The 26,264-nt window shown below is 32.5% G+C and overlaps 1 protein-coding gene across 3 annotated transcripts in view; it reads right to left on the reverse strand.

The window, feature by feature from the left end:
• Positions 1-2,403: 2,403 nt before the first annotated feature.
• The window catches only part of LOC111062900 (protein ovarian tumor locus), a 44,298-nt gene continuing 20,437 nt past the window's right edge, over positions 2,404-26,264 (reverse strand). For 2 of the 3 annotated variants that reach the window (XM_022350593.2, XM_039432741.1), the window contains exons 8-15: positions 25,651-25,810; positions 23,713-24,045; positions 17,230-17,317; positions 13,806-14,010; positions 10,385-10,425; positions 7,965-8,136; positions 5,822-5,980; positions 2,404-4,063 (exon numbers count right to left, since the gene is read on the reverse strand). In XM_022350593.2, coding sequence (XP_022206285.2) covers positions 3,696-4,063; positions 5,822-5,980; positions 7,965-8,136; positions 10,385-10,425; positions 13,806-14,010; positions 17,230-17,317; positions 23,713-24,045; positions 25,651-25,810 — 1,526 coding nt within the window. In that variant the 3' untranslated portion in view covers positions 2,404-3,695. The remainder of the gene's footprint in view (positions 4,064-5,821; positions 5,981-7,964; positions 8,137-10,384; positions 10,426-13,805; positions 14,011-17,229; positions 17,318-23,712; positions 24,046-25,650; positions 25,811-26,264) is intronic. The other variant, XM_022350606.2, reaches the window with a different exon arrangement.

Genomic DNA, 26,264 nt, shown 5'->3' on the forward strand with positions numbered 1-26,264 from the left:
ATGGCACATGAAAAACAAATAATTTGACTTTGAATACCGTACTTAAATTACGACATGTCAGTAATTTCCTGACTGCTATGTCGTAATGTAAGTATTAAAAAGTGATTATTAACAAGCAGTTCGTAATGGAAAAAACATTGAAGAGAAATAATTTGACTTTTTATACGTTTATTCAAATTGTTACAAGACAAATATAATAACCAGATAGTATTTATAATATAATTCCACTTATACCAAAACATTAATACACAACACTATAACTAGAGAAAATAAGGTGAACATGTATAAAAAATAATGAAAATTGTACTCTTTCAACTTTGCAAATGAATTTGATACTCTTCTACAAATATTTCAATTAGAAAAAAATATAATGATAATACACTAATCCTAATGTACCCCAAACATTAATCTGTGACAACATATTGAGAAGCTGGACGTATGTATAGGTAGGCTAGGCTAAATATTGAAACTACCTAAACATAAAATCTTTCAACATGTAAGAGCTGGACACATGACTAATGTAAGAATAAAGTCGTCTTTAGCAGAACAACATTTGATAAGCAATGCCAACTGTTACTTATAAAATAAAAAACAAAATAAGATCACCTGACTATCAAAATAATGAAAACAAAATATTTTAAACTGATAAAAGAAACATGAATACTCTTTCTGAATCCTCAACCCTTCAACTCTATATTCAATTTAATATTATCACATTCGCTGTTTGTAACACATTGCATAATTATTGTCCATATGAAGGTACTTGCAAGAATAAGGCAAGGTACTAAGAAGTATTAGTGCCGTTTAAATTTTCATCGTGATTAATTCCACGAGAACCAATAAGAGAAGCCGTCTTATAAAAAGGACTTCTCTGATTGGTTCTCGTGAAATTAATCTCTGTTAAAATTCAACCAGCTTTTGTGCAACCGGGCTTTAGAGTTGATAATAATAATAATGTACCCAGCTATAATACAGAATAAGTTCTACATTGTAGGAATGTAATTTAAGAATGAGAAATTTCAATGATACACATGTGACAAATGTATTTAAACACTTCATTACAATGAAAAATGTAATTAAAAAATTACAGACTCAAACGTTACATTATTGTACAGTCTTATATTACTATCATATTGGAGCAAATTATTTGGCTCAATAGAAAGAGAACAACGAATAAAGAATGTTTAGAAAGGAAGTTAGTTCCTAACTTGCAAACTAAAAATATACCATACATTTTAGTTTGGATCATTTTATAAGTGACAAATCAAACCGTTACCTGTGATATTCGTTTTACAGGTAAATTTTGTGAATCCCAGGGAGGGGGGTGAAACGGCTTGCTTTATCATGGTGATGTGCAAGAACAAGTGTTTTACTAACAAAGCTACGAAAAATCAGACTTTCTATGCTAAGTTTGTGAATACCTTCAATAAAAGTAAACTTAATAAATTTACACATGAAAAAATCAACAAAATACACTTACAGTCAAAAACTAAATCATATTATACTTCTTCAACAACAAATAAATCTAACTAATGGGAAAAACAAGGACGTAATGAAAGGCATGACAAAGGAAATTCAGCTGAAATGTTGACTAATTATAATAATTCTTTGTCATTAATCAGTCATCAATATAAAGAAAACTAAAAAATCTGAGGTATCAACATAACTTTAGCTTAGAAGTTATCAACTTGCTATTGGTCTACTTACTTATTAGATAAATTATATAATAATAGACTAGAATATAAAGTTCTAGATTAAGGTAATTGATGAGTTGACTAAGCCTTAACTTGAGAGATCTAATTGTTTGGATGGTATACTCATTTATTCTACTGTACAGCTTAATCCTCTAAAAATGAATTTAATCTAATTTAAGGCACTTGAATATCACACAGTGTCTTAATGAATTTTCATTAATCAGGCGTGAATTGATACCTACTGATAAATTCATACCTACTAATGAGGTGGGAAAAGCTTTAGATTGTTAAGTGATGAAATAACATATTTTTTATTCAATATCTAATCAAAAGGAATTTGCTGATATTGAGTAGACTATATTATTAAGCCTATGGAATAGACTCACTAATTTAGCACCAATCAAACATTACAATTTATATTCCTAAAACTGAAGAATAAACACATACTGAGTTAATTGAAGATAATTACTATTTGCTAATGGAAGCATTTCAATAATTATTTATGATTGTCGTTTCAGATTAAAAAGTAGTAAAAAGGCTACCAGAATTAACTCAATAGGATAGAATCATTCAACGGATGGTATTCGAATATACACAAATTATCTAACAAAAACAATTTTCTAAGAACGTATTGCAACTTCAAAATGGGTTGATAAGACTTGTTTAAAACTGCAACAATTATATTTCAAAGAATATCAGATTTCAAAAACGCTGTGGCTACAGTTACGGTAACCGTAGCTCGTATCGAGTTCCGGTAAACATTTGAGCATGCGCGGCTACCGCTATTTACATGTGCATTGTGGTGCTTGTGGTTTTTGGTCACATGGTTATGATTTCTAAGTAACTAACTAACTTCATTATTAACTAACTTATTTCTAACTAACTTCATTGAAACGATAGGTTATCATAGCCATGTCACCAAAAACCATCAACACCACAATGCACATGTAAATAGCGGTAGCCGCGCCTGCGCAAATGTTTACCGGAACGCTAATGGAGTTACGGTTACCGTAACTGTAGCCACAGCGTTTCAAAAAGTGTGCATGCTATTGTAACATGATATAGATGCAATGATACGTGCTTGTTTTATTCTATTTTGTAGATTATAGGTAGCCTACTATTAGGTAATGCTACAGAGAAAATTTTCTTGTGCTGTATTTTCTCTATGGTAATACATTGTTCCATTATGTAACATTTGATTTGAACTGTATTTACAAACAGGAGATTTTATATTAAACAACTCAGTGGTTGACATAATATCAATTATATTCATAAAATATGAACACATCCAGAGAATGTGTTTTCGATAGTTAGTTATTGATGTGTGTTTATATTCCTGGTCAATAATTGTAGTGTAGCTTTCCTATCATCAGTTAACACGTTAATATTTCTGTGCTTTTTCCTTTGACTGGGCTAATTCCTAGACAAGACTAATTAAGTAATTAGTAATGGATAAATGTTACAATAATTGTTTGAAATTTTGATCAATTTTACTGATTAACTATTTCTCTCCACCCTAAATATATCTGCTTAAGTATGATTATAATCATTATACTCCACATCAAACTAAAGGTAGATTACTAAATGTTTAGTCTACTTGAATAAAAATATAACTCAATAATATAATTATTATAATTATCTGATCAAAATATACTAATGTGATTGGAATACATGAGGCTCAATGGTTCGATTGTAGTTTTGAAATTATAATAAAAAGCAATATTCTGCTTTCGAACTATACCCATATGTCAATCTATCCTGAATAATAATAAAAACTATTACTCCAGAATGAGATCTCATGAAACTGACATGACATTGGTAGGAAGAGAGTCATCGTAGCTAATTAGGAACTAGTTACATAACATTTAGGAAGTACTGTATAAGAATGAAAATGCTTATCTAGTGTTAATTCTGTAAGATACATGGTCCACATTCACATAGCTGGTATGTGACAGTCTTAACTCATTCAACAGGACCTCCTAATGTTAATGAAAAGCCTCATTAGTACTCTAAAGTGGCCGGTTGCACATAGGGCTGATAGTAGACGCCTTCAGCAGTCACGTAAGAAGTATGAGGCTGATAGAAGGTAGTCGGGTAGATGGCAGAGGCGTCATACATAGAGTAGTCATAGTAGGGCTCGACCGGGTGAAAGTAGACCGGAGCAGTGGGAGGGGGCAGAGGCGAGTAGCTGGACTGGACTGGCACAAAGTGGGACGGCGACAAAGTGGACGGCGTAAAAGTGGCCGCAGCCGGGCTCACCGTCGCTGGCGGCACTGTCGGAGTGGCGCACGGCTGCGGCTGCGGCTGCGTCACAACGGACGGACTGCGGTGTCGGTCGTCGGTGCTCATGGATGGTTGTTGGTTGGTTACTGCAACACACCATTCAAAAACAATATTAATCAAAATTATTTTTTGTTACGTTATTCAAAATTAATTTTTTTGATATCGATTGGAATGGGTAAGGTGAAAAATGTAGCACAGGATAGAATAAATCCTATAGTTTTCAATAAATATAGAAAGTGCTTGATACTTGGAATTATTGTAAAATTCACTTGATAAAATATCAAGAGTACAATAAATAGTGGAATTTTACTTGATACTTGGTAAAATTTTAAAATGTCAAGTAAAAAATGAATACATCGCTCCTGGAAAGCAAGAAATGTATGATTTCTGAATAATGCTGGTGAGTTAAAAATAATTTATTAAAAAATATAACTTCTAGTGTTATCAATAATAGAAAAATAGAACTTCTAGTGCTATCAATAATTATTGTAAATGGTACTGTCTACTGAGGAGCGATGGTTTTTTTATAGATAAACTATGGTGGAATTCACTATTTTTACAAATATGAGATTCCGAATTTACAACCATTAACAGTGGTAGAATTGACTATTCGTGCAAAATCAAGATTCCGAATTTACAAACTGAGGAAAACGAACAGAAAATTATAATTAAATTCCTCAATAGCTAGATGCCATAAAGACAAAACCCTCCACAGAGGAATAAATGAGAATTACAAGTTTTTAAAAATAATTATCGGCCAGCAATGCACAAAGATGTAACTGACCGAGTTTGTACATAAATATGAGACTTGCTAAAACTGTCAGATTAAAAATCTGTGGATCTCTTTATCCTCAGTTGCACAATTCTTATCACTCTGCACAACCTCATATAATGAAACAAGACGTACTAGTTTACATTGATACACTAGACACAAGACGCTTCTTGCTTTTTGAAAAAGAATGATGACCAAACATCCAGTTTGTTACTCATTTATTCAAGTATGTTTCTCTGAACACACAAATTAAACCAGATGATTAATTGATTGATTAGCTGCCTTTATTAAAGACGGGCAGAAGTGAATTATACTTCAGACATATGGAGAAATCCTATTATATTAAGCGAGCAATTTCTGTATTTATATATCTGGTTATTTATGTTTTACTGATCTCGAAAGCGGCTCTAACGATTTTCACGAAATTTGGAACGTAGTAGTTTTTTATATAAAGATTCGATTGCACTAGGTCTCATTCTTTGGAAAACTCGCTGAACAACATTAAAAGGATAATTTATCCTTGGAAAACAGATGATAATTTCGTCGTCTCTCAATAACAGAAGATGCATGTGCCTGTGTGGGAGAGAGACAGAATTATTTCCAGCTGTGTAATCATAATCAATCAGCGAGAAATTTTATTTAGCTAGACAATTCAATCTATTTAATCAACATAATCTTATTTGTTGACATGACATGATAATCCTCCTTAACTAGAGTATATCATAATTTTCAAACTTGATCATTATTTGACAATTTCAAGTGATTAGTGAGTGTTATTTTGTTATTCAATTTGGTTTGTAAATAATCTAAATTATAATTTTTTTGTTTTCAAATGTTTGAACTGACAATTAAACCGGAATTCAAGTGTATGGAACATAACCTACTTTCTGGACTATTTATAGTGTATAAAACAAAATTCGGGAAAGAAACAGTTTTGGGCTGTGCCTTTTAGTACTTCCCCAAACATTTTAAAGAATTGTGTTCGGTTCAAAAGTCAATAAATAAATAACGAGCGAAGCTCGGTGCCCCGATATTAATTAATAAGAAGAGGAACTTCAAGATTTATTCTTACTTTGCGGAGGTGACGCGCAAACATTCTGCTGATCATTTTTCCTCTTGTTCTTGAAACGAGGAGCTACCGGCTGATTTTGTGGAGGAGAAACATACCCCGAGGAGTCCGGCTCATTGGCGGCTTGTGCTGGAGGGCCAACTACAGTTATAGGCACTGCTTCTGAAAACCATCAATTGAGCATATTGATAAAATAATACAACATTTCCTTACTAATATTATTTACTTTATTCAACTATTATTTTTATTAATGCTTAAACTTGTGATTGTTTACTTCTATATTTGAACAATAGCATAGAGAAAAGATAGTATAAGAAGATGTAGGGCGTTTATGTACCAAAATTTCACTGTTAACTCAAGCTGATAGTCCTAGTAGTTCTTCTTCGTGGAGCTATGTGACGCTGGTAGTCTCTCATACTGTGCCATTCTTTGTCATTCTATTATACTGCAATGCTATAGTATAACAATGTTGTTGTTTGGTACCACTCCATAAAGAATAGAGCTTGAGACACATTCCCACATCAGAGACACGTCTTAAAGTTAGTGATGATGAAAATGAGCAACGCCTTAATGATGTTATTTTTTGTTCATAGAAAAGTCAAGTATGTTTAGTGGAGTGTCCTTCACTTGCGAAACATCTGTTTATATAATAATATCTTTATTGAAATTCTTCTCATATTACAATATCGGGGGACCGAACTTCTCTCTGGAGTACAAAAGAAGAAATTATAATATATTAATAGTTTATACAGAAAGGTTCTATCTAATCACAGTAGATTGAGATTAATTCCTAGAGGAATACAAAAATTCCTCTCATAAAGGCCCGGTTGCACAAAAGACGGTTAAATTTTACTCCTGATTAATTTCACGTGAACCAAATCAGAGAAGACCATTTAAAAAAGATGGCTTCTCTGATTGGTTCTACTGGAATTAATCAGGATCAAGATTTAAAGGGCTTTTGTGCAACCGGCACCTGATTGAATGATTACAAAAGTTCAATAGCTGAGTCATAATTTTGTCTCAGTCCCACACACATGCACTCGCTCACTCACTTCAATCATCAACAGACGACGAAATTATCAGCTGTTTTTCCAAGGATGAATAATACCGTAATTATTATTTTAATGTCCTTCAGCGAGTTTTCCCAGGGATGAGACCTAGTGCAATCGAGTTTTTATATTATATGAACCTATTATGTTCTGAATTTCGTGAGAATCGTTAGAGCCGTTTTCGAGATACGGTGACATAGAACATATAAACATCTAAATATTATACAAACATATAAACAGAAATTTCTCGTTTAATAGTAGTATCGGGGTACCGAGCTTCGCTCGTTATTTACTTATTGATAAACAAAACACATTTCTTTAAAATGATTTGGGAAGGACTAATATGCAATGCCAAAAACTGTTGTTCCCCGAATTTTGATTTATACACTATAATTAGTCCAAAAAGTAGGTTATGTTCCATACACTAAATTCAGGTCCAATTTCCAATCCAAACAGAAAAGTACCAATTTATACTGTTTACAAACCAAATTCAATAAAAAATAACACTCACTAATCATTTAAAACTGTAAAATAATGATTAACTTTAAAAATTATGATATACTCTTATTTAGAATGATATACCATGTCATGTCAACAAATAATCAGATTATTTTGATCAAGTCAATTAAAATTTCTATATTAATATTTCTCGTGAGGTAAGCTGATTGATTACACAGCTGGAAATAATTCTGTTTCTCTCCCACACACGCATATTCTGTTATCGACAGACGACGAAATTATCATCTGTTTTTCCAAGGATGAATAACTATCATCCTTTTCATGTCCTTCAGCGAGTTTTCCCAGGAATGAGACCTAGTGCAATAGAATTTTTATATCATAAACCTACTATGTTCCAAATTTCGTGAAAATGGTTAGAGCCGTTTTGGAGATCCGTTGAACATAAATAACCAGATATAAATATACAGAAATTGCTCGCTTGATATAATAGGATAGGATGCCATGTATAAAATGGAAAAATCAACATAAATTACACCATAATTCACATCATAATAATGATTTTTCAATACCTTTTTTTCAAATTAAAGTAAAATTTTCTTATTGAATAGATGTAATTTTCATGAAAATCGTGAACTGACCGGCGGCAGGGTAGACGGCAGGAGCCGGTTGTGCTTGCGCAGGCTCATAGTTGACGTAGGAGACAGCTGACATGGAGGGGTCTGCTATGTAGGGAGTGGGTGGGGGCACATAACAGTGAGTGGTGGCTGCTCTGGCCGCAGGCTGCTGCATCATGTAGTTCATGCGCGAATACTGCAAAACACACATCATCGGCCTACATTGCTTCTTCATTCACATCTAAGTTGTAGTATAATATTGAAGAGACCCATTGAAAGTATATACTCAATATATATTATAATTATATATGTACTAATTATTTAGCCTTTTTACAAGCGTTTTTAGAGTCAGTATATGATATGATGCTTTGTGCTGAGATAATAATGCAATTTCATTTATTATTAATAATCTTCATTTCATCTTCAAGTATAATCTTCAAAAATATTTTTTTCTCTTATATAGTGTGCAAGGAAGTTTAGTTTTTTGTGTAGAATAAGAATAAATTTGAATCATTCAATAATGTTAGTTATTGCAATCTAGTAAATGTTTTTGGTATTTTTTGTTTAATATCCCTCAAAAAGCTAAAAGCTAGAGGGATTAAAATATATATGTGAATTGCTTTTATTAAGATAGTGTATTGAAAATAAATTTAAATTGAAAAATTGAAATGATTAAATCAAGAATCAAACATAGCATGGAAAATTATTGTGATGTGATGAAATGTTCTATAGTGAGGTCCACGTTATAATGACAGTGAAGAAAGATAGGAGAAAAACGTTGCCAAGTCTCTCCATTTTGCCACTGACTGTACACAGCTGTTACTCAATTCATCCCATTAAATTTAATCTAATAATAATTATCATTTCCTTGATAAAATAATCAATTTAATGTCAAATAAATAAAGAAAATATATTTTTTCATAATTTGATTCAAAAATTTGCTTTCATACCTGAGATCAGAAATTAATTTTATACAAACCTGAAATGGCGGCTAATTTAAAAAGCTGTGATACAACAATCTGAATTCCAAAACAATAGAAACTAAGTTATTTGGTAGGTATTCTATTCCAATTTATTTTAAAAATAATAGAAAAATGGAAATCCTATTTAAAAATAAGTAATTTGAATGGATTAATTCTGAAATGAATATTGAATATTATTTATACCGGTACGAGTAGATCTAATCTATACGGGTAGGCTAAATGAAGCATGGATGAAGTCAAGGATGGTTAGTTATCAACTTTTAAAATATCATTTCAGGTATTTTAATTTGTGTTTCTCATACGGTAATGTTTAAAAATTATTTCATTGTTTTAAAAATACATTTTAAATCAATTATACAACTTGTGTACTCAAGTATTTTGATAGAATGAAGAAAAAAAATGGCGGCTGAGAATTGTTTGGTCAGTTTTGTACAGTTACTGTCAAAAGTGAATATAAAATATTCTGGCAAATGGACAACATTGCAAAGCGAGAGAGAGATAGTGTTATCTGTTTTGTTGTATGATAGAAAAGAACAGCAACAGTATTGTCAATCGTACACTGCCATTATAATGTGGACCTCACTTTTTTATAAGAATGAAATTTTGAACTATAATTTATTTATTAATGCAATTCGATTTATGAAACTATTAATATTCTTACAAGCCAATAAATTATTCGATTAAATTTATTTTTATTTACACACACACACATATATATATATATATATATATATGTAAATAATTGTAGAATATTTTAAGAATATTAATAGTTTCATAAATCGAATTGCATTAATAAATATATTATAGTTCAAAATTTCATTCTTATAAAAAAGTGAGGTCCACACACACACACACCACACACACACACACACACAACACACACACACACACACACACACACATATATATATATATATAAATATATAAAGCATATATATATATATAGGCTTATGCCCTAAATTAAAATATAGTTTACTATTTAATGAATTCTATAAAATAATAGTTTGCATACTTTTGATCGTTCTGTACATGAAATACAATTTGAAATAGGATTATTCGAGTTCGGATCTCAAATAATATAATATTGTCTTGTATATACATAAATAAGCGGAATTTGAATTTGAACACAATTGTCCATTCATGGAAAAGGATATGGAAGAATATTTTTCCCATCAACACTACTGAATGAGCATGATGATTATGGGAGATAATCAGAGGTTGATAAGCGTGCGTGAATGATAAAATACACATTTTCAAATATGAATGAGTTGAGTACCACCTTTTGATTAAGGTTGGAATGGAAGGTTTTCATTCATACCAGTTAGAGTTTACACATAATATTATTTCCTATTGTAATCATTACTTGTAAGATTGGTGCGTATCAATGGAGGATAAGAAAATAGATTAAATATAAACCTAGCAGAATACCAAAATGTTACAATTTACAACAGTCATACTTACATCCAATCCAACGTTGTAGTAGTATCTTAGAGTGGGCAGATCTAAAAAATAATAAATACTGTATTTAAGTGTGATTGAAATACAATACAAATTATTCTTGTACAATTTGGCTTAAATTTCTTGACAGCACTTATATGAAAAAAATCGTAAATGCTGGTTGACTGAGGAATGGAGTCAGAACTGTTCAGGTCGCACCTGAGACCTGATTAAGTTCAGGGCCTCTCACGTAACTTAATGACTAATTTCGACTAATGTTCGTTCACTCACTAACAATACATTTTCAAAGATAGAAGATTTTTTATTAGAAATTGCATTCAACCAACTTCTTGGACAGTTTTATTCTTCAAATTTTCTTCTGCTATTTAGTTCTTCGGTCAATGTTTGCAGTGACAATAGTCCTTAGTTATATTTATATAGCTGTGATTGGACATTTGAAATAAACAGTAATAACTTTTCAATTATCATATGAATATTTAAATTCAGATAAGTAGTCTATCTCAGTTGAGTGTGGTTCTGGATGTATTTTACTCCTGTTGCAAACAAGATGTTATTCAGCAAACAGTACTGTATTCAATTATCTATAATAATTAATTTTTCTTGTGTATGATTGTAAATATTAACTTTGTCATTGAATAAAACTACTTTATTTGATTTTATTTATTAATCAGCCGATTTGTTAACACTACTATTAACTGGATCATGATGGATATTGATGAATCGATATCACGTATGACTGTGCAGCGAAGAGACAAATACCTACAACATGTCTTTTAGTCCAGTCACTATATACATTACTGCTTGCAATATACATTATAGTTCTAATTTTCTAATATATTATTTGGATACAGGATAGAAGTCCAGAATCAATTTTTCATCCAAAATTTCCTTGTAATAGATACAGAGTGGCCCAAAAACCTCGTATTTTCGGTTCATTTTCCAGTTTTCATCTATTTTCGCCTAATCCAGTGAACGAAAAATTTGCTCTCGATTTTTTTAAGATTATAAAATTCTGAATAAAATGAGATCATTTGGAACTGTCTATCTCCAATGAATACCGAGTAATGATTTTTCAAAAATGAGTAAAATTTTAAGAAAAACCTTTGATGAATTTTAGTTTTTGATCAATAAAATCTTCTGATTGTTACCATTTAGATGTATAATTCAAAATCACTCTGGGCGTAATTTTGTGCTCTACAATCTGAGACCAGGTAGAGAGCTCTATCTTATATAGATTTTCAGGTACACCTGATAACAATGCTCCTTGTATTGTGAAAAACACCTGATTTTTAGCTTCAACAATCATCACCAACTGAATAGTACTCACAGTGATATTCCGCACGATGATATAAGTTCATGAGAATCACTCGTTAGATGCACTTCATTTTAGTATTTCCTAGTGGAGAGGCGCGATTGCGAATATTGGTAATTTTTCTGTGTATTGAAATACCGGTTGAAGTACTCTCAACAATAAATTTTCTATTTTTTGACCGAATTTGACTTATGATGCATGATTATGAACCGCCTTGACGAGCCGAGAAGAATCAAGCATAGTACGATGAGATCCGAGCATTGTGTCAAAATTATAAGTGTTTGAAATTTTTATCCTTGAGGTTTCCTTATGCGCGCCTCTCCACTAGGAAATACTAAAATGAAGTGCATCTAACGGGTGATTCTCATAGAACCTAATCTCATGAACTCATTTATCATTGTGCCAAATATCAATGTGAGGACAATGTAGTTGGTGATGATGGTTGAAGCTATTATGAATTATACATATAAATGGTAACAATCGGAAGATATTGTTAATCAAAAACTAAAAGTCATTAAAGTTGATTTTATCTTAACATTTTACTCATTTTTGAAAAAATCATAACTCAGTACTGATTGGAGATGGACAGTTCCAAATGATCTCATTCTATTCAGAATTTTATAATCTAAAAAAAGACGAGAGCAAATTCCGATCACTTGATTTAGCAAAAATAGATAAAAACTGGAAAATGAACAAAAAAAAAACGAGTTCTTTTGGCCAACCTGTATCTAGCACAAGGAAATTTTGCGTGAAAAAATTGGTTCTGGACTTCTCTCATGTATCCAACTAATATATTACAAAAATAGAACTACAATAATATTGTCAATATAGACATATAAAAGGGGGTGTGCTTGCAATATATATTATATATTGCAAGCACACCCCCTTTTGTATGTCTATATTGACTGGACTATTCAATGTTCATCCATTTCTAATCCTTATTCAAAAACTAATGATAGACTATGACAAACTATTCAAAAACTAATGAAGAACTATAAACGAAATACAGAACTAAATAATATGCAGTATGTACTAAATAAAGGCTCTATGCAGGTTTTGTTTGTATTTTGAGAAACATTGATAATGTTAATAGTGTCACAATGTAAAATAAGTGAAAACGAATTGTGACTATCTCGCGGCTTTTTGACAGAGCCCAAATATTACTGCATGGAGTTAATTGCTAGAGGCACTTTGAAGTTAGACATAGTAACTATAAAAGTTATTAAACATTTATCGGATTCTAATAAATTGAATAATAATCTGAATTCTAATGAAAGAAGCACCAATATCAACAATTATAATATGAGATTTGTTTGTATTATACACAAAATTAAATTTCAATATATCACATTAATGAGGTAATCGATTTTTCATTATTTATGATACAGATTGGATATTTTGAAATACATTGCTAATACATATTCTAATGATAATATTTTGTGTTGGTGTTGGTAGTATTGTTCATCTTACATTCCAACTGATGTAATTTTATTCATGAGTGCATTTGGGCTATGCCTGTAGCACTCATATATGTAAGTATCAATAAAAATGATATTTTTAAGAAATATTTTGAATTGATTGCTAGAGGCACTAGAGGAGTTAGACTAGTAACTATTAAAGTTATCACACATCTATCTGATTCTAATAATAACTGGTGAATAATAAATTATAATAATTAATATCAATCTTGCACTTTTATAACAATACTCAGGGCTTTCTTGTTTGACGGCACTGAGCCACATCCTCAACGTACAAGGAGTAGCTAGGTACTCCTAGCTCGAAACGCGTCCGCCAAACAAGAAAACCTTGAGTACTGTTGTAAAAATGTAAGATTAATATTAATTAATTAATTACAAGATATTAATATCAACAATTAAAGTAGGATGAAGACAAAAGAAGAGATACTAATAAATTGAATAATAATCTGAACTCTAATAAATGAAGCACCAATATTAACAATTATATTATGAGATTTGTTTTTATTATACACAAAATGAAATTTCATTATATCAAATTAGTGAGGTAATAGATTTATCATTATTCATAATATGGATTAGATATTTTGAAATACTAAAATATTTAGTAGAGTAGTAGCTGATTGAGAGCTCTTACCAGCCATGGGCAAGTCAGAACCATCGGGGTGCAGAGATCTGGCTGGAACGTAATTGACAGCACAATAGGCCGGAGTGCTCGGAGGCGGAATGTGATAGACATTGTTGGGGTTGGTGTTTACAGCATAATGTGCCACAGGGGGACACGAAGCCATGTTTACAGCTTGCTCACACTCGGGGTTCATTGAGCTGGATATTTCAGCACTCTGAAAATTAGATTAACAAAAATAGTTTTAAATAAAGTTATGGGATCGGAAAATTCTATCAATACTGCATAATACGTGTATACACACACTTACTCCTCAAGATTGATAAGTATTTATTATAATTGAATAAATATTATTATAATCTTTAAGAAATGAATGCCCAGTGATGAAAAATCAATTCTTATTGCTGTATGATGCGAATAAGAGCCTTTATTTGTACTGAGGCAATGAGATGAGGCAATGGATTGATTATGAATAAAATTAGATGCGCTTGGCGGTACTCGAATTCACGACTATTCCTCTCCAGTTTATATAGAAAAGGTATTTATCGCCTTATCTGACTAAGCTATCGCAGTTACACTGCAATGAAAACAGACCAATGTGGACCAATTAAGACAAAATGAGAGACTTCCACAGTTGCGAAATTCATTTATTATTTATTTATTCAGAATCATACAACTTCTAGAAAAGTACACACAGGCTGAATCCCAAAACGGTTCCAATTATAATTTATACAAGAGTCCAATCTAGGTTATATAACTCTCAAATTTCTGAGTTATACTCCAATTTACAATCAAAACAATAACATTTTTTGACTATACTGGCAATAATTGAACGTCAGACAAGTAGTGTCAACATTCGTTCACTTCCGAATTCAAACGATGAAAAGTAAAACTATTTTTGATTGTGATTTTTCAAATTTCATTTTGAAAGAATGTGAACGCTTGTTGAATGATCAAGAATATTTACAAATATAAATAAATTAATATTACATTACCATTTTAAAGTAATATACCATAAAACTTCCTAATTTTGGAAAACACACTGTTTTCCTAAAATAATAAGCTAAAAATATACGGATGATTGCAGTATTTAATAATAATTTTCATCGGCATTTATAAAATACAAAGAACCGTGAGAGATGCAACTCTCCAGCAAGCGAAGCAGACCAGATTACGGCGATTTGTGCGAAGTTATAAACATTATTTAGCATATAAAGTGACTAAAATATTCTGGAAAGTGACATTTTTGCTGAGAGGAAGAAGTATACCTACTAGCGGCGAATTATCCGAGCAGGCTGATAAAAGAGCAGAAAAATCATATTAATTTAGCTAAGACATAATGCGAACAATCAAGTAAATTTCGAAATATCAATATGACTGATGCCATGCAGTTTAGGGCGCAGCTTGCTATGCACTTGCCAACTATTCTACTCAAATCGTTATCGATTGTTCGAGAAATTTTGAATTTGAACAATTTTTTGGCGAGACAACGATTTTCTAAAAATATTGATATAATTTACGAAATACATTAATTTTAACATTAATTTAAGATACCTCGTAACAAATGATTTAATATACGGTAACAGAACAGTTGGATATATTCTAAAAAAGAAACTAAGTAGCAACAGAACAATAAGCCTTCTGTTCTCGTAAAACACGTCCGTTCACCACCGCTGCTCGGCTCTGACTGAGTCATTGTAGTCACTGAACTGGGAATTTCTCTAGTAGGCAACTCAATCATGATTGATAACAATATTTATTGCGGAGCATGGATTACCTGCTAGTCAATAGGCCCGCCCAATAAGGAAGCCCAATTAGGCTACTAATTATTTAGAATATTCTCATCTAATGGAATGAACTTAGGAAATAATTCAAGCAAACACAATAAATGGTTTGAATTTATCGTTTTAATAAGGAAATTAGCACTTCAAAAAATATTATTTACATGAGAGACATATATTATTCTGAATTGATTGATGAATCCACATTTGCTCCATAAAGTTTTTCATGATATTTCGATGACATTTTCGATGACATGATATTTTCGATGAGGAAAATATAAATTGATCTTTCACACTACCTCGGTACCGAGTTAAGTCGCGTGGTTCAACTTATTAGTAAAAACAAAACACAGCTCTGCAATAATAATATTATCTACTATCCTCAATAAGCGTCTAATGTGTTCTCAAAAAACATAATGGATCTGGAGTTCCTCATATCCTAACCATGAAATTTGTATTTCTCAGCAATGCCCATCAAAATTGATCGCTTCAATAGCGGGCTTAAGTAGATTATGTAGGCCTATATAAAATTTCGAAATAACACTTTACAAAAAACTAAAAGAAATACTTGTAGAGAATAAATTATGAGAATAACTACATCATGGACTTGACTTTAACAGAAGTAAGACACGACTACAACTAAACAAGGAGAAAATAATTAATTTATCCCTCCCGTACATATATAAACACTGTTCAGGCTGGTGAAAAAACTCAGTTTTATTATTTTAGAGCGACATAGAATTATACCCCTAATATTTATTTTTTATATAATTTCGTTTAGTGAAAGAACACTACTATTTTAAATGGCTTCGACAAGAAGTCATATCTAAACGTGAATGTTGATAAGCAGTATAGAATAAATCAGGACCTCCTAAATATTAGGAGGTCCTGAATAAATGCTATATCTTCATTCTTTTCTCCTTTCTTTCTTCCTTGTTAAAATGGTCGAAATTCGTTCCAGAACATGCTTTGAACTATTCAACGTTTTTCTAATGAAAAAATTTGTTGAATATGCAATGATTTTGTGAAACTTTTTCGAAATTTAAAAAAACACTGTATTATTTTTGCCTAAATTCAATAATGCAGCAAAAATCTCATGATTTTATAGTTTACAATAGTTTTAGATTATATTTATACAGCTGATTAGTCAAGCATTCATAAATGATACTCAAGATAAATGAATTGATTGATGCAAATCCAAGCAGTGGCGTATATAGATTTTTTTGGTGGGGGGGCAAGGTTAATGTTAGGTTAAGTAATTTCAAGTAAACACCTCATGATTCTAAATATCAGTTTTGCTGCTCGTCAAAAATCCTTTTCGTCAGAAATTCAGATTGCTGTACTTTTTTCTGTATTACTGTACTGACTTTTCTTCATATTCATTATTTCGGGGGCGGGGGAACGCCCCTGTATCCAATTATGATGAAAAGTATATGAACAGATTCAATTTCAACATCCATTAAATTGATTAACAGTACAATATTTCATAAAATTTATTCGGGATAATTATAGAAAATTATTCAATTGATGAATTGATTAGTGCATATATACAAGTCTGATGAAAAACATGAACAGATTCGATTTCTAAAAAATAATCGGGTAAACAAGATTTATTGATGTTGAGAAATTGGAAATTTAGATAATAAATAACTGACCTGAGTAGGGTAGAGATGCGCTTGCTGATAACCACCGTGGATTTCTTGTTGAAAGTCCAACTCCAACTCCTGCTCGTAGCTGTCAGAACTGTAAATGAAGGTTGCATCGGAAAGATACATTACAACATAAAATGGATCAATAACTTCTAAGATGATTTTTATTTATTCATCGATACACAAAACATGGAATAAATTATGAATCAAATTATTCAACAAATTATTTAATGATGGAATAAAGACAGCGATTCAATTTTATTCATTCAGTTGTTTTATCAATGATGTTCATTATTATAGTTTTCTAAAAAACTATTGTTCCATCGATATAATTATTATCAATTTTATTCGAGTAAATCGAAGTACGGTATTGCCATAGTTGAATAAAAATTAGCTGAGTTAGGAGTTGGATTATCTTGACAGCTTGGCAGAAAAAAAAGAAAAAAAGATGACTCAACAGATAAATAAATAGTGAAATAATAGAATAAATTGATGAAAGAAACTCAACAAGGGCTTAATACATGAATGAATGAGTAGTCATACTTGAACTTTCTTATTTATATTTCAAATATTAGTCCAGTCAATGAAGGGGAAAAGTTTGGAAGACAATTTTTGACCCCACAATTCTGTTCAGGGTAGTAAGGAGGTAAACATATAAAAAGTCCCCACCCCTACCCTCTGTGCTAAGGTGGTGGAGGTGGTTGAAAGGTAACATTTTTAATTTTATCGTATATAACTCGAAAACTATGCATATTACGGACATGACTAATCTATACAAAATTGAAGCTTACATCATTTCCTACAATATTCATGTAACAACTTTTTTTATATCTCCTCTAGTTTTTGAGATATGCGCTTTTGAAGGTGTGACATTTTTGAAAAATCACGTTTGACACCAATGATTTTCTATTTTTGCTCTTACTCGAACTTTTTAAAAATCGATGGGAAAATCCATGCTTATTATGAGCTCATAGAGCATTAAATTCTCTTTAATTTGATGTATAATTTCACGCTTTTACGAATTTCCTTACACCTTTTGCAGCAGCTTTAGTGTTGAGTGTGAAATCTCCAATTTGCAACAATAGACCAATTGACAAAGGAATTAATTTAGAGGGAATGTTTTAAACAAAATTTTTGACTTGAGAGAGTAAAATTGTTAAAATAACAGGTTTTTATCTAATGTTTTGCTCTTTCAGGGCTTATAACTTCCAACAATCGTGGAAATGAATGCTTATCGTAAGTTTTATCTATATAATATTATGACCTCATACTGGACCTTCAATTTTTAACTGTCGTACTTTTCAAACAATACTTGGGAAATTCATGGTAATAACAATTTCATTATAGTCTACATTCCTATGCACTATCATTGAGAAGTGTGGCTTCAACTATCTATAGCAGACGCATAGAATATTTTTGTTATTTCCCCATGAATAGTTTCCCACGCTCCAACGGCAGAATTACTCAGATTATATACGTATGTATACCTATAGTAAGCAATAAATGCTTCAATACGATTGCAGCATTATACATGTCGAAGCCAGCCTACAGTTGAATGCTCTCACACTACTGTTGTAGTTCGCGACTTGTACTTGATTGTAAAACGCTTAGTTAGGATGTAATTGTATAAGATCATTGTGCAAATTAATGAATAGCAGTGTAAGCACTAAATGGTGCTACCACCAGAGAGCATAGATTGTGATAGAGCTGCCTTCCCGTAGAGTGGAGCGTGCTCGACCCCCCAACTCTCTGGTTGGGTACCTCGCAATAGCCATCTCAAGGCTTTATATGGCAAGCGTTACGGAAATCGTCCACATCTTCAGTTGTTATAAGAATATCGCAACAAAATTAATTTCCATGTCTTCCTTACATGATCCCCTACAATTGATGTCATACTTTTTTATTTTAGCTGCAACTGTTTGGAAGTTATCAGTGTGCAAGCTAAAATGGTTCGATATTCAACGTTTGCATACATTTCTATTCTCTTCAATAGGCTATTATGCAATCTTTAAACAACAAAATGTTACTAATAAAAATTCTAGAACACAGGAAGACCTTCAAATTGATATGTAATCAATTACGTACTTAATGATCACAGAGCAATAGATTATGCATTCAAACGAAATTAATAGTCAGTGATGGATTAGCCTACTGTGACTCTGTTCTAAAACTACACTTGACCAATATTGCAATTATATTAGATCACAGAATACAATATGCTGTATTCTGTGATTATAGTTATAGAACTATGGAAATATATTGTAAGCTTAGTTACTTTTGATATTCCAGTTGTCTTCAGTTCCTGAAATATGATGTATTCTGGCCAGGTCACACTTAATTCGATCATTTTTTTCTTACAGGCTCTATTTACATATAAATTATTACATTCATTTTATACTTAACACACCATTTAAACTTCACAATACACACATAACTCTATAGGTATATATTTTCTGCATATAGTTGAATAAATAGACCATGTTTTAGGGTTTATTTGTTGTAAATAAACAAAGCACACAGCTTACAATTACACAACTTTCAATTAGCACAGTATCCAATGTCAGTATTTAATTTTCTTTTAATCCAACCCAGCATATATTTCTATTGTCCTTTAAAATGGATACGTTTTTTTCAGTTTCTGCCTGATTCTGTTCTGTTTCTGTTCTTGGATCTGTTGATTTTTGTCACGTAAAAATTTCCTTATTGAAAAATATATTTTCCCTATGGACTCAATGAGCCAATTTTTATGATTATACTCTCTCTTTCTATTGAGTGATTCTTCGAACGAACTGCTATTTTAACAACGTATTCAAAATCAAGCTGGTGTTGAATAGTGTAGAAAAAATACATAATATATATGCAGTACATATATATAAAAATCATGAATAATAGAGGAAAAAGTGTCTGTGAATGAATATCTCAACTCATCAAATCCATTGTACTATTGATAGTATAGTTTCAAGTAAAGATGATTTTATTATTTCGGCTCTTCAAAGCATTGGTATGTTGTTCTGTGACCACCAAGTGCGTATTATTATAAATCAAAGGAAAGGTCTTTTCCATAACATTTTTTAGTTGAACGCTTGCATAATATCATAGAATAAAATGGAAGTATGTGTAATCGATATTATATTATTTCGGTTTGTACACGGTTAACATGCAAACAGTGGCAGCAGCTACGATCACAAGATATATGACTTTAATTTTAGGTAATAATATGAGAAAGCCTTCGAGATAAAATTATGTTTCAATATTACCATTAGAACTAGAGATATGGACAGTTCGCGGACAACAAAACTTAAACGCTTGCAATATAAAGACTTGAGACGGCTAAGGCGAGGTATCCAACGAGAGAGTTGGGGGGTCAAGCACGCTCCCGCTGTGCATTCAGCTATAAGCAAGGCTGCTCTATTACATTCTATCCTCACTGGCTACCACAGCTTAATTAAGCTTACTGTGTTACACCAATCTCATATTTTCAATTCCATAAATGGATTAAATGAATAATCTTGACTAATATCGTAAATGTCATTAGATTTTGATAGATTTTTTCTCTCTTTCTATGCCACATATCAATAATACCGAACTTACAATGCAACGTAAATCTGAATATCTCAACATAGGACATAGCCATAGCCAACTCTAATACAAGGCCCCGGCCTACGATATTGCAACGTCGCAGCGTAGGCCTAGAATCTAATACATTATTGGTGAAAAAGATCAGCTGGTATTTTTTAAAATCGTTTTCACCAATCATGTATTAGATTCTAGGCCTACACTGCGACGTTGCAATATCGTAGGCCGGGGCCTTGTATTAAAGTGCGTACAGACTTTCGCTCTGCTCCGCAACCAAACGTCACTCCAGCAGAGCGATTGATGATCGACCGGCGAGCAACAGTCGTTCGACCGGGGAACGCGAGAAAATCTAACATCTTCCATAACGTTCATGATGGGTGCGTGGGCGGTGCGACTGTGGTTCGATGGTGGTACGAGGGAGAAGCGTGCTCGGTGCTGGTTGGAAGCGCGAATATGTGTACGCAGCTTTAGAGGTGGCTATGACATAGGTATTTAGATGAAAACGGTAGTGGTCATGAAATGTGTGCGCAGTGGCCATCCAGCTAGATTGCGTCATCGCCACCAACCGAGGTTTTTAACACCTATTGGCAATTTATGAAACTTATTTGTTAAAAACAGATGATCGGATATAAAATGACGTCAGCTACACTGGAAATTTATCACAAACATGCGCGTGACACCTACCGTCTTCTTTTATATACCGTGGTTATGATTAGGTTAACATAGTTGAACTGTGCCTAACTCTGTTGGTGCAATGCGCTTTGTATTACTTCCAAGTCAAATACGCAATCTGGGCTTGGGCTCTATTTAATCAGACCGCTGACAAAATCAACTTTTCACTCTACTTTGTTCAACCGATTTTATTTTCATCTATGGGCAATTACTCTTCTAGAAAAAATAATAGTAACGGTTTTTTCTCTCCTGCTTTGTCATAGAAAAGTAGTGAAACAAAATAGAGTTGAATTTCTATTAAAATAATTACTATAAGTAACAGCTGTCATGCTGTGAGGCTGATTATAATACACTAGAAGAAGGGAGAATCGTTAAATGAACTTGATGAATCTTTAATTAGATTCACAGAGTGTACTGATATATTTGATTTTCATTGGAAATTTAGTCATTTAGATTCTCTGGGAAACTGCAGTTGCAAGTGCTACTCGGTCATTCATCAGAGCATACGTAGTATTATAGACTTAACTTGACGAATTTTCAACAGTTTTACTGGGATTAGGGCATAAGTTCAACTGCATAATATTAGCCTGTCTCTCCCTCACCTTTACCAGGACAGGGAAGGCATGCTGTCTACCGCTGCCCCAGCATTAATCTTAATAAATTTGAAAACGCGTTAAACGTATATTGCAATTAGCAATCGCCGGGAGTCGTTGGAATTCTAGCAGGTGATTTCAATTGCGACACGTTATAAATGTTGTTTCTGGGTCTGTCGAGGAGCGCTATCTAGATATTTGAAGCGACGCAGGGTTTGTGCCGTGTATTGACAAGATTACACGGCCAGCCAGTGGCACCTGTATTGACCACTTTTTTTGTTAAACTTCCGCGTTTCTTCAATGCATCTTCTGTTATTCTGCAGTCCTCGGTTACCGATCACTATGCTATTTGCTTAAACCTCTTGAGCCGCCTAACACAGGTAGAGTCATTTTATTAAAACTGACTGGAAGGAAGTGAGAAATTCATTTTCTAGCCTAAATTGGGATAGAGTTATCGAACAATACAAAAGATATCTTCACTGCATCGGTAAAAACATAATTGCTGAAAAATCTCAAGAAGTTGAGGTTTCCTCCAGAAATTCTCAACTGAAACCATAAGTATAAATGCTATACGCCATTGCGATAAACTCAGGAAAAAACTTAATAGACAACCATTCAGTTATCCCATAAGAAATGAGTTTACTCAATAGAAATATGCTACATTCTACAATCAAACGAGCCAAGTATATCGATTACAAAAACAAAGTTGAAGAAGCGACTGGTAACACTAGAAAATTTTGGTCGGTTATATACGAAATCTCACGTCGTATAGATAATAGTAAGTTATTTCCTGTTAGTGCATTAATTCTATAATACCCAGAGTGCACCTGTAGTGAGAGATGAGGAACATGCCGTAGACTCTGAGTTTCAGCTGCAACCTGTTTGATGACAGGAGTTGGAGAAGGTGGACATGAGATTGAAATCAACTCCGGGTAGTGATGGGAATCCTCTAGAGTGAATAAATACAATATTGATGTATTTAATACATCCTATTCTACATATAGAAATATATTTTCTCCTGCATTTTAATTTCTTGTATAGGTTTTCTCTGTTATCTCTTAATTTTCTTTTTCTCAATGAGAAGTCACCGGGCTATCCGCTGGTCTTCATTATTAGGATGTTCCCTAACTTGAATGTTGGATTTTACTATTGAGTTGCATTTATTATTTATTTATACATTCTGTAATTCAACTACCTGGTATAGATACATATTAAGTATAATGTATACTAGTTTGATATACTACCAAAAGTTGCTTTATTTTTAGTTACCGAATTTATTTTAATTTGTAATTTTTTTAGAGTATAGTTAGTAGCATTTAGAATATTTTTATTGCTCATTTTGTTCAAGCTTATACAGACCTCGACAGGCTGACCGGAACTCACCCCTACACACAGATGTACAGTCTTTGTAGGGGTATTCCAAAATTTGTTGTAAATTGTATTCCATATTCGTGTATTACGTTTTTTGGTAAATGAATTTGAATTGAATTAAATTTGATAATTTCAGTGCACACTATTGTATGTGTGGACAATGTTGAAATGTGTTGACTGAGCTAGTATCGGGCATAATTATTATTATTATTCATTTATTCATTTAGATACAAAGAGAAAATAATTAAATTTTGAATAATAGTTGAATGCAACTGACCCGGCGGCAGAAGGTAAATAGTTGGATGACTGCATGGAATGCTGGTCGTCGTAGCTGACGCTGTTAGCATTCGGCTTCTTGGCGTCGGCTTCATTGGTCTCCTTGGCCTTCTGCCTGGCGCCATTCTTGGTGGGTTTCTTGGCTGCAGCTGCTGCAGCTGCAGGTGCCGGTGCAGTGCTCGAGTCAGGCGCCGTCTGCTGTTGGGCTAGCAGCGCCTGTTTGACGGCCTGCAGATGACGCAGCTGCTTGCAGGCGACCGTCTGCAGACATGACGGCTGCGGTTGCGGCGACGGCGGCGGCAACAGCTCCAGGCACTCATACGGCACTGTGATCCTGCACATTTTACAAACATACATCTCAATGCTAAACCTACTTGAATACTACACTCGCTTCAATCAATTTAATAACTAAACTTGTTCATAGCAAAACCTATTGAAATATGCGTTTTTAACCCAACATCTCCTGACATTGGCTTCCTGTATTTGTCTCTCATAAGACAAAGCCTATAACTATATCTTCCTCTAACTAGAACAGATCATTATCAACAAATATCATTGATTAATACTACATCTAGTAGTTGACTGTTGGTTGGAGATGGCTGTGATATGTAATAAGCATTACTATGTTAGAGTACAATCCTATCAAAAAGCTGCGAGAAAAGGAAACATGTACGAAAGGAAAAGTACGCTTTCCAATCAAATCCACTGGCTTTTTAACGTGAATATCTCTAAAACGAAAGTGTAATTCCTTATAAGCATATACTTATATTTTCACATGTACGTCACAGCAATCTACAATAAATTGCTTGCCCAGCAGGTTGACAACACTGTTAATGTAGTTCTGAAATGAGCAGTGCGCTGCAGAATGTGATGCAATGCAGTGCTTGCAATGCATAACTCAACGCATTCTAACGAAGCCTATGTTGGAATCATTCTCTTTCAACTGTTTTCAACTCGGGTGACAAGTTCAATGAGCGTAGGCCTACATGTGCCACATTGTCATTCTCCACGGAACAAGGCATTTGAGACGTAGGTAGCTGTGGCAATGATAATTCATTCGAGTACAGTTATGTGAAGCAGAATATTTATAGAGGAATACTTTGTTCGGCCCCTGTAGTCAGATTATGACATAAAAGGAGCTTCAATAATCCTTATTATATATGGGATTACTTTTTTTTAAATTAATGACAGCCACAGAAGCGTTTAATTGAGATAATACATGCGATTTGCGCCCAAACAAATGTCAATGGTCTTAAATGAGTGAAGGCTTTCCTTGTATTTTGAAAAAAAATACAAATACATTATATTTTGAATATTATATATATATATATATATATATAGAATTTTTTTATTTGCCAAAAACAAAATACAAAAAAGCTTTACAAAAAATAAATATAAGTATATATGCTACGTATATATATGCTACTGCACTTAAACCAAGATTTATTTAATTAGATATAATAACGAAATGATATCCTTTATATTATTAATAATAGTTATAAAATTAAGATTTAATTTATGTTCACATGCATAAGTACAGTAGGTGAGGCAAAAACACCGGCAAAAGGAAGATTCCTTGTGCGCCAGTGTGAGTCGTAAATCAGCTTAATCAGGGATGTAATATATATAAATTTGAATTTAGCGTATGAAGTGTTCGAAAATATAATTTATAATATAAAGTTGATTAGTGTATAAAAGTCAACGATTGGAAATAATTCAAGTTCAGCCATGCCTCTTTTTCTGTGCTTATTATTTCGGAAATTATTAAGTGGAAATTCACTTTCTAGTATATTTATGAGTTTATAAAATTTATGAAATTAGGGTCAAAAATGAAAAAGTATGTATTATTTGAAATAAAAGAGTGTGAAAATAGAATAAAATTTATATTATTATTTCAAAAAGAACCTGGATATTAGCTATAATCCACAGTTGAACTCACTTTTCGCCGAGCTCTTCGACAAAAATAAGTACTGGTCCTTTGTCTGGTTCCATTTCCTGTATGAAGCCGTGGTAGTTTTTGTCTTGGTCAAGTTTGACACGACACTTCACTCCAATGCACAACTCATTGGCCGTCCAAACTCGGTTTCCATATCTCAGACCTATAATCATATTATGAGGGTGTCAAAAACTGGACAATTGAAACTAAGACTTGAGGAAAAATAAAAAACTCAAGAATATGACTTGTTCAAATTCTGCTCTTATTAGTTCGCATACTTTTCATTTAATTCTTGTTAAAAATTGAGTATTAACATCTTCTTTCTATTCTCCCTTCAATGTATTTAGCAGACATGACAGTGACTTCTGTAATTTGTATTAATGTTTTGGAATTGTAATAATACATTTGCATGACAAATTTCTTATTGAAAATTCGCTAACAACATGAATTTCACTGAAAATCTCTCGTAAAATATGTTTATGGAGTTTATTCTTTTAATATATTTATAAAATCGATAGAAATCTGTAAGATCGAATGCATGCAATCTATATCTGTACCAGAATTTAATTTTATCATTCATATTTATTACTCTTTATTCATTAATTTGTTTAAAATAC

This window comes from Nilaparvata lugens, chromosome 7, assembly GCF_014356525.2.
Source record: "Nilaparvata lugens isolate BPH chromosome 7, ASM1435652v1, whole genome shotgun sequence".
NCBI classification, from domain to species: domain Eukaryota; kingdom Metazoa; phylum Arthropoda; class Insecta; order Hemiptera; family Delphacidae; genus Nilaparvata; species Nilaparvata lugens.